Genomic DNA, 11,225 nt, shown 5'->3' with positions numbered 1-11,225 from the left:
TCAGGAGTTTAGTAGTAGGTAGGTTGGTGGAACGTGGTGTTGTGGGTGTGTCTTCTATGGATACATTAACCCAGGATGTCCAGCAGGGGTTTCGAACTCCAGGCGCAGTAGCTATGGAAGATGAGGTATGTGAGCATGCTAATCCAGTCCAACCAGAGGTTAAGGCAACTTTACCTCGGTATGACCCGTTGTCATCGAGTTCTGCGGGGTCCGGAGAGGGGGCTCGGTTGAAAATGCGTTTAGCGCGACTTCAGATTGACGCTCAGGCGAGGGAGAAAGCTCGTGACCATCAAGCACACTTTGATTTGTCCGTCGCCTTATGTAAATTGGACTTGGATTTGGAGAGGGAAATGCGTATGCGGGAGTTGGAGGTGAAGGAGTCTTCCGCGGCTCACCTAGAGCAGCCTCAGCCCATCCCTGCCCAAGCCGGTCCATTGTTGGACAGACTTCCATCTGTTTTGGCGAGTTCCATGGGTGGAACTCATCCAGCTGTTCCAGCCACGTTTGATGTGAGTAAAAATGTATCCTTGGTGCCCCACTTTCGGGAAACCGAAGTGGATACCTATTTTGGGATATTTGAACGAATAGCTGTGTCTGAGTTGGCCAAAGGAGATGTGGGCATTACTGTTGCATTGTAAGTTAGTGGGTAGGGCACAGGATGTTTCTTCCGCACTAATGTTACAGGAGAGTATGGATTATGACACTGTAAAATCTGCTATCCTAAAAGCTTATGAGTTGGTGCCAGAGGCATACCGGCAGAAGTTCAGAGAACATCGTAAGGCTCCCTCTCAGATGTTTGTAGAATTCGCTCGTGAGAAAATGGTGCTTTTTGATAAGTGGTGTAATGCCTGTGATGTTCATAGCTTTGAGGCTTTACGGGAATTGTTGTTGATGGAAGAACTCAAACTGCCTGCCAGAGAGGGTGGTAATATATATATATATATATATATATGCAGGTAATCCTGGGAAATGACCTAGCTGGTGGAAAGGTGTTGCCACTTTCTGGTGTCCCAGGGAACCTGTGTTCCGACCTATTGTCGGCCTGTGTAGTCACGAGCTCAGAATAAGAAATTTCGTGATGTAGTGGATTTATCTGATTCCTTTATGAACTCTGGTTGTACAACAGGGGAAGGAGTCTTGGATGCCCTGCAGGATTCAGGCACTGATGATATGGTGTCGGGTGTTAACCCCAAACCACCTGAAGACCCTGTTTTGCAGGTAAAGCGGTCGTCTTGAGTAGATGCTCAGAAAGCGGATCCTACCTTGGAGGTGTGTTTTAGGTTATTGCAGGAGAATGAGAGCCTGACTGACAGGCACGGCGGATACTACTTGGATGACGGTCTCGTAATGCGCAAGTGGTCTCGTGTTGGGGATCAGGTTGACTGTGTCTATCAAATTGTTGTGCCAAAGCCGTATCGCAGCATGGTTTTACAACTGGCTCATGAACATCCATGGTCTGGTCATTTAGGGGTAACGAAAACTTATGCTTGTGTGCTTAAGCATTTTTTTTGGCCAGGTCTTAGGAAAGACATAGTGAAATATTGTAGGTCTTGTCATGTCTGTCAGAGTGTGGGTAAACCAAACCAAAGTATACCTCCTGCTCCACTTGTTCCCATTCCAGCCTTTGGTGAGCCTTTTGAGCAGGTATTGGTAGATTGTGTTGGTCCATTGCCAAAAACGAAGTCTGGTAACCAGTTCCTGTTAACCATCATGTGTGCCGCCACAAGATTTCCTGAGGCCGTTCCTCTGAGAAGAATAACTGCTTCTGTAGTGATAAGCTTTGATCAAGTTTTTTTACCATGTTTGGCTTACCAAAAGTTGTACAGACAGACCAAGGTACCAACTTTCTCTCTACACTTTTTTCCCTCTACACTTTTTTCCCAAGTAATGAAGACTTTGCAGGTGAAACACGTAGTGTCTAGTCCATACCATCCAGAATCACAAGGTGCTTTGGAAAGGTTCCATCAGACACTTAAGTCCGTACTTCGGAAGTACTGTGTAGAGTATACCAAGGATTGGGATGAGGGGGTGCCAATGGCCTTGTTTGCAGTAAGAGAGGCTGCACAAAAGTCTTTGGGGTTTAGCCCAGCAGAGCTGGTATTTGGTCATACGGTTTGAGGTCCTTTGAAGGTTTTAAGAGTCATTTATCAAAGAATCAGCACAAGACATAACCGCACCCACGGAGATTCACAGACGCAGACGAGTAGACGCAGGCAACGTTAACACATGCCCAAAAGGGAGGGGCCGGGGTCCTCAACGTGACACTCAGGTGGGCGAAGCCCACGAGCCGTCTCACCTGAGGGTCGTTTGTATGTCTATATATGTCTAGTCTTTGTACCAGTTGACCGCTGGTCATTATATCCTTAATTTGGATCGAGTCACAGGTTTTTGGTTTGCGCCCTTTCTTCATTAAACCCTCCTTTTTCCCTGATATTTGGCGTAATTCCTTTTTGTTTCGCTCACCCTGCCTGTCACAATTATTGCTGTTTAATATGAAATAAACAGCACAGTAGCATTTGGTGTAGGTCATGTGACTATTGTAGGTCATGTGACTGGTAAAACAGGACAAGACATTGAGAACATCTGATGTTTATTTTCTGTTTTCGTATACATGCTTAGATGTTCAAAAAGCTTTTGCTCAGCAAAACAACAAAAAAACAAGTGGTGTGGGCAAATTGGCCTTATTGGGTTAGTGAGGTTTCTTGAATGCCAAGTAGCACTGAGAAATCTCATAATCCACATTTAGTGCTGCCAGCTATAGCCTGATGAAATAGCAATAATTATGAAACTATAAAATATGAACATTTTCATTATTCATGTAATTATCTAACAAGTGGATCTTTCTGGGTTGTTCTTGAATAGGACTGCAAAATCAGCAGCAAATAAATATTTAATGCAAGTTAGAGACAGCACATTAATATGCATTTAATAATGACTTTAACGATGGTAGTAATTGATCAGTGATTTGTAAAATAATTATCCTGATTTGATCATGAAATATTAGGAGAGTAAGAGATTTATAATGACTAATCACAGTATTTACACACTTTGATATACACCACTGAAGTTGAATTGAACAATATTAACTTCCTTCAGAAATGCTAAAAATTATCACATTTATTAAATATATACTCAATTTATAATAAACACACAAAAACATCACATGTGTAGTAATATATGCTCTTTGATTTATAATTATTACACAAATGCAGACACATTCACATCATCAGGGTGGTAATTACAGTTCCCTGATTTATCTGATCATTAATATTAAGTCATGGCTGTAATAGCCCATATAGAGAGACACTGATCCAGCAGTAAAACACGGAGAATGACTAACATCCATGAATATTTATGAATGCCTTACAGCCATGAATATTTATAAATGTCTTACAGCCATGAATATTTATGAATGGGCATATGAATATAAATCAAACCCATAGTCCACCATAACTGCACAGTGTACATGTATTTTAAAATTTAAAAATATAGTTTAAAATTTTAGATTTTAAAGTTTAAACATGTGCTCCAGGGTATAAACCACTCTGCATTAAAGGAATTCAGTAAAATAACAGGACTAAACGAAACAAAAGAAAAACTAAAACCAAGAGGAAAAAGTAACAAGGAAATGTCCTTATATATATAATAATAATAATTATTATTATTATTATTAGACCTGAAAGATGAATAACCCCAGTCTCAGTTTGCACTGCACAGTACTAGGTGAATACACCATTCAATTCCTCTTGTCAGGAATCCCACACATACATTTAAAATAAAGCTGAATGCTAAAATTCAAGCTCGTAATGTTCTTAATGCTACATAGAACCCAAAGCATCTAACATCCCCATGACTCCCCATGTTCTGTGTACAGAATATATACACACATTTTTATAAATCAATTTTCAGAACAAAACATAAAGTCAGCATTTAGTGTGACCTCCCATGGCACACAGTTCCATCTTGAATTTTTGGGGGAGACTCCTGAGATTTTCTGAAGTCATCTTCTGGAATATTCCAGGCTTCTTTTGGGACTTCCCAGAGTTCTTTAGTCTTTTCCTGCTGTTGCCCAAGTGTAAAGGCAGGTCATACTAGAGACTGAGATCACTATGGCCTATAGAGGCTTTTTCTGCATACAAATGTCTTCTATGTACAAATCTTATGTATGTAGTGTACCATTACTAAAACAACAAATCAAATGCTGACATTTACACAGCATTGTATATCAGTATCATTTATATCCAATCTGTAGACATAATGCTCTTTATTAAGTATTTATTAAGTAAGTAATATTCATAGTCAGAATAATGATGTTAGATGGATCCAAGGATACTGAATGAATCAAGTAAGTTCCATTACTCTGGGATTCTGTATTAATGTATGAATGATCATCTGTAGGTCAGGAAGCAACACAGCAAACAGACACTTCACTCTCACAGCTGTAGTGAGTTCTTAGCTTTAACCTCAGAGCTGTAGTGAGTTCTTAGCTTTAACCTCACAGCTATAGTGAGTTCTTAGCTTTAACCTCACAGCTATAGTGAGTTCTTAGCTTTAACCTCACAGCTGTAGTGAGTTCTTAGCTTTAACCTCACAGCTGTAGTGAGTTCTTAACTTTAACCTCACAGCTGTAGTGAGTTCTTAGCTTTAACCTCAGAGCTGTAGTGAGTTCTTAGCTTTAACCTCACAGCTATAGTGAGTTCTTAGTGTTAACCTCAGAGCTATAGTGAGTTCTTAGCTTTAACCTCAGAGCTGTAGTGAGTTCTTAGCTTTAACCTCACAGCTGTAGTGAGTTCTTAGCTTTAACCTCACAGCTGTAGTGAGTTCTTAGCTTTAACCTCACAGCTGTAGTGAGTTCTTAGCTTTAACCTCACAGCTGTAGTGAGTTCTTAGCTTTAACCTCACAGCTGTAGTGAGTTCTTAGCTTTAACCTCAGAGCTGTAGTGAGTTCTTAGGTTGCACAGATGTTACATGTTGACTTCTGGGTTGTGCATGAGTGACTGAGGTTGGCTCCGCCCGTTTAGAGTTCCTGTCACAACACCAAGGATAAATATGCCACTGTTTTATACCAAAGTGATCCAATCAGTATGTCATAATATTTACCAAAGACAAACAGTAAATGCTCTGGAGGTGATCACACTCTGGAGGTGATCACACTCACGTGTGAGTGTATAGGAGTATTTTAAACAACTATAGTCAGCGTGATCCCACAGCATTATTAGTGTAGCACAACTCATTCAGTAAGGGCTGAAACTGAAGCTAGTGTAGCATTTCACATTTATATCTTTTCAGTTTCATCAAACTGATTCAATTCCTTCACACAGCGCTATAGTAATTGATTGTCAATTTTTACATTTTTATTTACCTTGGCACAGATAACAGTAAATGATTAGAGCAGCAATCTGGCCAGACATTTAATGAATCTTCAGGTGCGGCTGGTGTTCATTACTGGTGTTGGCGTTGTGGGCGTGGCTAGCATTCGTTACTGTTGTTGGCATTGTGGGCGTGGCTAGCATTCGTTACTGTTGTTGGCATTGTGGGCGTGGCTAGCATTCGTTACTGTTGTTGGCATTGTGGGCGTGGCTAGCATTCGTTACTGTTGTTGGCATTGTGGGCGTGGCTGGCATTCGTTACTGTTGTTGGCATTGTGGGCGTGGCTAGCATTCGTTAGTGTTGTTGGCGTTGTGGGTGCAGTTGGCATACGTTATGTCAGCATTGTGAGCGTGTGTCTCTCAGGCGTGCAGCGGGTGCCACATGGCGCTCTGCTTGCGAGGGTTGTCCAGCATCTGCTGCCAGTGCTGTAGGCCAGTGCCAGATGCCTGCAGCCCCAGCAGGCAGCAGCCCAGGGGCAGCAGTGTGCCACGGCCCACCTGGTTCAGCACCTCCAGCTCCAAGCTGGACTTGGCCAGCAGCTCACTGGGCAGTTCCAGCATCATCATCTCGTTCCACACGGGGTTCATCTTGTGCTTGGCCCACCGCGTCTGCTTCTTCTTCAGCTTCACACTCTGGTGCTTCAGTGTGAGCTTCACCGACAGGTCTGAGGAGCAACAGCAAAAATGCTTCATTTAGATAGTAATATGAACTTTAAGGTGTTTATTTGTGGTGTTGTTGTAAATTAGTTCTGATTAAATGCTGTCATGTTTTATCAGAGACAACGTGCTTCTTGGTTTGTCTCTCACATACATGAAGGTTCTATGAAACAGCAGTTCTCTGCTCCCATGACACTGTGTCCTTAATCAGAAATAAGATGTTCAGCAATATCTTAAAGTTATGCAGTTATGACTGAATGGAGACCCCACAGCCCTGTCACTGTCCCAGAACACTTAATTCAACTCAAAAGCAGTTTATAAACTATCGATTTGGGTCTGGAGTGCTAGAGTGGTAGAGAATGCCAGCTGATTTATGATGGGCCTCTCTAGACCTGGAGCATCACTACTCTGCAGGGACACAGGTACCTATGTTGTCTTTGAGTCTGTCTGACTGCAGGCCACGAGCCTTCATCACCACCACCCCCAGCCTGTTGGCTGCCGGCAGGTAGCTCAGTGACAGCAGCAGCTCCCCCGCCACAGAGGCCACCTCCAGCTGTGAAGACACGAGGGACATGATCGAAGGGACACAAGGGACATGAGTCACCGGTACTGTGTACTAAACCAGCAGGGGTCCAGCAGCAGGTCAACAGGCCAGGACTCATTTAAGAAGTAGTCAGTCCTCTTCACATGCTACTGAAGATATGGTGATTAAAACATTCATGCGCTACACTGTGTAACTACATATGTGGGTATTGTGATCTCTTTAGGAATGATATGCCTCTGTCTTACTCTCTCTGAGGACTATCTTGGTACATTCATAAACACTGCCTGGTGATGCTGATCGTGAGGAAATATGAATCATTTCACACGGAGAGCTGAAACAGAGCCAGATCAATCTCACTGTATATGCTGGTGCGTGAGTGACTGTGATCTATTACCTCCTGCCATCTGCTGAAGTCTACAAGTGTGCATGTGTGCAAATGTCTTGCTGTATAAAATAATAAATCATTTAGAGAGGGGCGCACACAGCACAGTGCAATCTACGTCATACATGTTACTCACACACACACACATTCACACACACACACACAAAGCACAGTGCAGTCTACATCATATATATGTTATTCACACACACACACACACACACAGTACACACTGCATCACACATGCTGTCACCCACTCACAAACACATCTGCACCTTCAGACCATGTCTGCACTCAGCTATTCACACCATCCTCTCTACATCTCCCCTCTCACTCCATCCTTTATACATATCCCCTCTCACACCATTCTCTCTACATCTCCCCTCTCACACCATCCTCTCTACATCTCCCCTCTCACACCATCCTTTCTACATCTCCCCTCTCACACCATCCTCTCTACATCTCCCCTCTCACTCCATTCTCTCTACATCTCCCCTCTCACACCATTCTCTCTACATCTCCCCTCTCACACCATTCTCTCTACATCTCCCTTCTGTCTCACATCCTCTCTCACATCCTCTCCATGTTTTCAATTAAATTAAATTGTAGTGACCTTAATATCAATTTGCAGTTAAAAAACTGTTTGACGTAGTCTGTATTATAAAATCAAATCTGTACGCATGTGCATATAATTAATCTATTTTTAAAATAACACGTGGATTAAAAATAATAATCACAATTCATTCATATTTAATATCTAGACCTGTCTCCCTGTCCAAAGCAGTTACTTATTGCTGGCAGATCTGTGTTTGTGTGTGTGTGTGTGTGTGTGTGTGTGTGTGTGTGTGTGTGTGTGTGTGTGTGTGTGTGTGTGTGTGTGTGTGTGTGTGTGAGTGTACACTACTAAGCTCCTCTGGGATATGTGATGACGCAGATAGAGATCTCATGTCCTTCCCATCGAATGTGTGTGTGTGTGCACTGACTTTATTCATCTAACCCAAGCTGTAGACATTAGGAATACATGAAGATACTGGAGAATAGCAATCAGACCTCAACATCAGGACAGAAGGAGAATCACGACAGAAGGAGTATCAGGAAATAAGTAGTAGTTCTTCCGTATGAAACAGAACTGATGTGATTCTGCAGTTGCATTTGTTTCCACTCCTATGCTGATTAAATATAATTTAAAAAACAATCTTATTAGTAGTTGGGTATAGTACGATGAGTAAAGTTGATTAGAGTAGACCTAGTATAGTAGGATGAGTAGAGTGAGTATAGTAGGATGAGAAGACCTGAGTGAGTATACAGTAGTAGGATGAGTAGAGTAGGATGAGTAGAGTGAAAGGACAACCTTCCTTTTTTTGCTCAGTTCTGCTTTTAAGGTAAGGATTTCTCTGAGGTAGGCCTATATAGAGAATATCTGCGTTTTCATGTTAGCTGTTTAGATATGTATCTTCAGTCTAGGGCCCCCATACTCAAATAGCGGCCCGCGGGCCACATTTTTTTTAGGAATCTTTTTTTTCAATCGCGCTATACGCTCTTATTTTGATCGCACCGCGATCTCAAGACGAGGTAGCAGACGCCCAAATGCGTTTGCCCGTCATCATTTCTATTTGAGTACCCCTGGTCTAGGGTGATTTGAGCTAAATGAGAACGGTGTAATATTCACTCATGTCCCTCACCTGTTTGGGTATTTGCAGGTCCACACAGCAGTCAGCGTCTGCCATCATGCCCACATCAGCCAGTTTGAATCTCACAGTACCCAGTGTTGTGTTTCGGGAGAATCGGTCACAACTGTGGAGGGTGAGCGCCACCTCTCCATCCATGGCATCCGAGCCGGCGCAGGAGGTGGGGAGGACGAAGACCAGGTCCTCAGCCCACTGGACGCGTGCTGAGAGCTTCCGTACGGCCGTCTGGGAGTGCTTCCGCTCTCCGGACACGCTCACGCACCCCGACACATACCCCTCGCCGCCTGCATCCACAGTGACACGCTCCGCTACCCCCGGGAGGACCAGGTGAAGAAGAAGAATGAGGTTCTAAGCTTTTTTAGTGCATTCACGTCTCCCCCTCCTCTCTGCCTGCTCAGATAAAAGAGCTCATCTCTGCTCAGTATAGATAAGATGTCTGGAGGTGCTAAACTGACAGGGATTACCTCCAATCACAACTAATGCTGCACACGGACAATTCCAGCTATTCTAACCTAGGCTTTTAAAAATCTTTTACAGAATGTAAAAGATTATATTTCCCTTTCAAAATACTGAATAACATGTCAATCAGCTACACCCTCAGGGGTGAGCACCTCATTCTAAGGCAACAGCACACACATTTAAAATAGCACACAAGGGCTTTTCTCCTGGATGCAACAGACTGGGGATCAGTGCCCTGACTAATGCAGCAGACTGGGGATCAGTGCCCTGACTAATGCAGCAGACTGGGGATCAGTGCCCTGACTAATGCAACAGACTGGGGATCAGTGCCCTGACTAATGCAGCAGGAAATGACAGAAAGACATTAATGAGAGTGCTTCAGGCATCCCATAATATCTTTACCTCTATGATCACAGCAATGGGTTTGTGTGTGTGTGTGTGTGTGTGGTTTTGGACAGGTGGTTACCCTCTAAGATGGTGATGTGTAGCTCATTGCTCTTGCTGTGCAGGCGAACAGTGAAGTGAAGTTTGGGGTGCAGGACAGGACTGCTGCTGGTCAGGCTACTCGCCCGCTCTGTGGCACAAGGAGTCTCGTCTGCAGAATCTAAGAGCAATCAGCATTCAGAGTACATAGTCTGGTCCACAGATGTCAACAGGAAGATATCAAAAATAATGGGAAATAATGTGAATTTTAATAATTTTTAAAAATGTGAATTTTACATCTGCAAAGCCTTCAAGAATGGGATGAGAGTATGGAATGAGAGTATGGAATGCATAATGATATAGGGAGTATTACTGCTGACGGAATAACATACTATTGAATCTCTACATCTCTCCCTCTCTATCTCACACAGACACACAAACACAAAGGCGTTCTCCAACTCACATAAGTGAAATTTCAGTGGACTTTATGTCCATATTAAATAAAGACACGCTTTTATGTGTTTCAGTCCATCCGTTCGTCCACCCCCCCAACTCTCTCTCTCGCACTTGATGGTAAGACAAATTCAGCCACTCAGGAGTTTAGTCAACTCGTCACTGATAACAATTCGAAAAGGTTAGCTGGTGTCTTAGTGTGAATATTAATGGTTTGGTAAAGGTTATCTCTCACATCTCAGAGCTGAATGCAGGCATTTATCATCTGATGCTGTATGTGGAACACAGATACGGGTGAAGGAGACATCTGACCTCTCTCAGTGAGTTACACATGGTGAAGATTACAAATGGTTATACACTAATATAATTGTTTTGACCTTGCCGCGGGAGTGCGAACACCTCCTCTCCCTCCATTCCTGGGTTCCAGCAGGTGGGCTCAGTGGCAGCGTCCACAGAGGCAGCTGCCTGCTCGCTGTAGCTGATGACCTTGGGTGACGTGATGACCTTGGGTGACGTGATGTGTGATTTAGGGCTGTAGATTTTGGGGAACTTCAGAAAAGCTTGAGGCTGGATAGGCTCTGTGGATTTCTGTACGCTGAACTTAATTATGGAGAAAGAGAAGTAGAAGAAAAAGAGAGTAGAGGAAAAAGAGAGTAGAGGAAAAAGAGATATAGAGGAGAAAGAGAGTATAGGAGAAAGAGAGACAAGAAAGAGAAGTAGAGGACCAAGAGAAGTGGAGGAGAAATAGAAATAGAGGAGAAAGATTTAAAGGAGAAAGAGAAGAGGAGAAAGAGGTATAGAGAAGAAAGAGATAGAGGAGAGAGATGTACAGCAGAAAGAGATGTAGAGCAGAAAGAGGAGAAAGAGATGTAGAGCAGAAAGAGATATAGAGGAGAAATAGATGTAGAGCAGAAAGAGATATAGAGGAGAAAGAGATGACACAAGTGTTGTTACACCACACGTAAGGCAGCCAAAGTCCAAAATGTCATCACATCATTGTATGGTGTTTCAGAAGGACATGCTGACCAAATCTCTGTAAACACAGGCTTACACAACACAGACATACAGAGTAAAGACATATAGAATACAGATGCAGAACACAGATATACAGGACACAGACATGACATACAGGACACAGACACAGAACACAGACATACAAAACACAGACATTAATTATAGGAAGGTTAGGGAGCAATACTACTGCTGTAATAGCGAAGCAATGACTGACCTATACAGTGTTGAATAGTAGTGTT

At 43.0% G+C, this 11,225-nt stretch overlaps 1 protein-coding gene across 1 annotated transcript in view; it reads right to left on the bottom strand.

Moving 5' to 3' along the window:
* Window positions 1–3,102: 3,102 nt before the first annotated feature.
* syt13 (synaptotagmin XIII) overlaps window positions 3,103–11,225 on the bottom strand; it is an 11,604-nt gene continuing 3,481 nt past the window's right edge. The window contains exons 2-6 of the mRNA XM_077003060.1: window positions 10,350–10,572; window positions 9,563–9,700; window positions 8,632–8,945; window positions 6,453–6,579; window positions 3,103–6,034 (exon numbers count right to left, since the gene is read on the bottom strand). Of these exons, the coding sequence (XP_076859175.1) occupies window positions 5,730–6,034; window positions 6,453–6,579; window positions 8,632–8,945; window positions 9,563–9,700; window positions 10,350–10,572 (1,107 nt within the window). The 3' untranslated portion in view covers window positions 3,103–5,729. The remainder of the gene's footprint in view (window positions 6,035–6,452; window positions 6,580–8,631; window positions 8,946–9,562; window positions 9,701–10,349; window positions 10,573–11,225) is intronic.

Source organism: Brachyhypopomus gauderio, chromosome 1, assembly GCF_052324685.1.
Source record: "Brachyhypopomus gauderio isolate BG-103 chromosome 1, BGAUD_0.2, whole genome shotgun sequence".
NCBI classification, from domain to species: Eukaryota; Metazoa; Chordata; class Actinopteri; order Gymnotiformes; family Hypopomidae; genus Brachyhypopomus; species Brachyhypopomus gauderio.
Note: the sequence above shows the minus strand (reverse complement) of the source record. Positions and strands in the feature narration are given on the sequence as shown.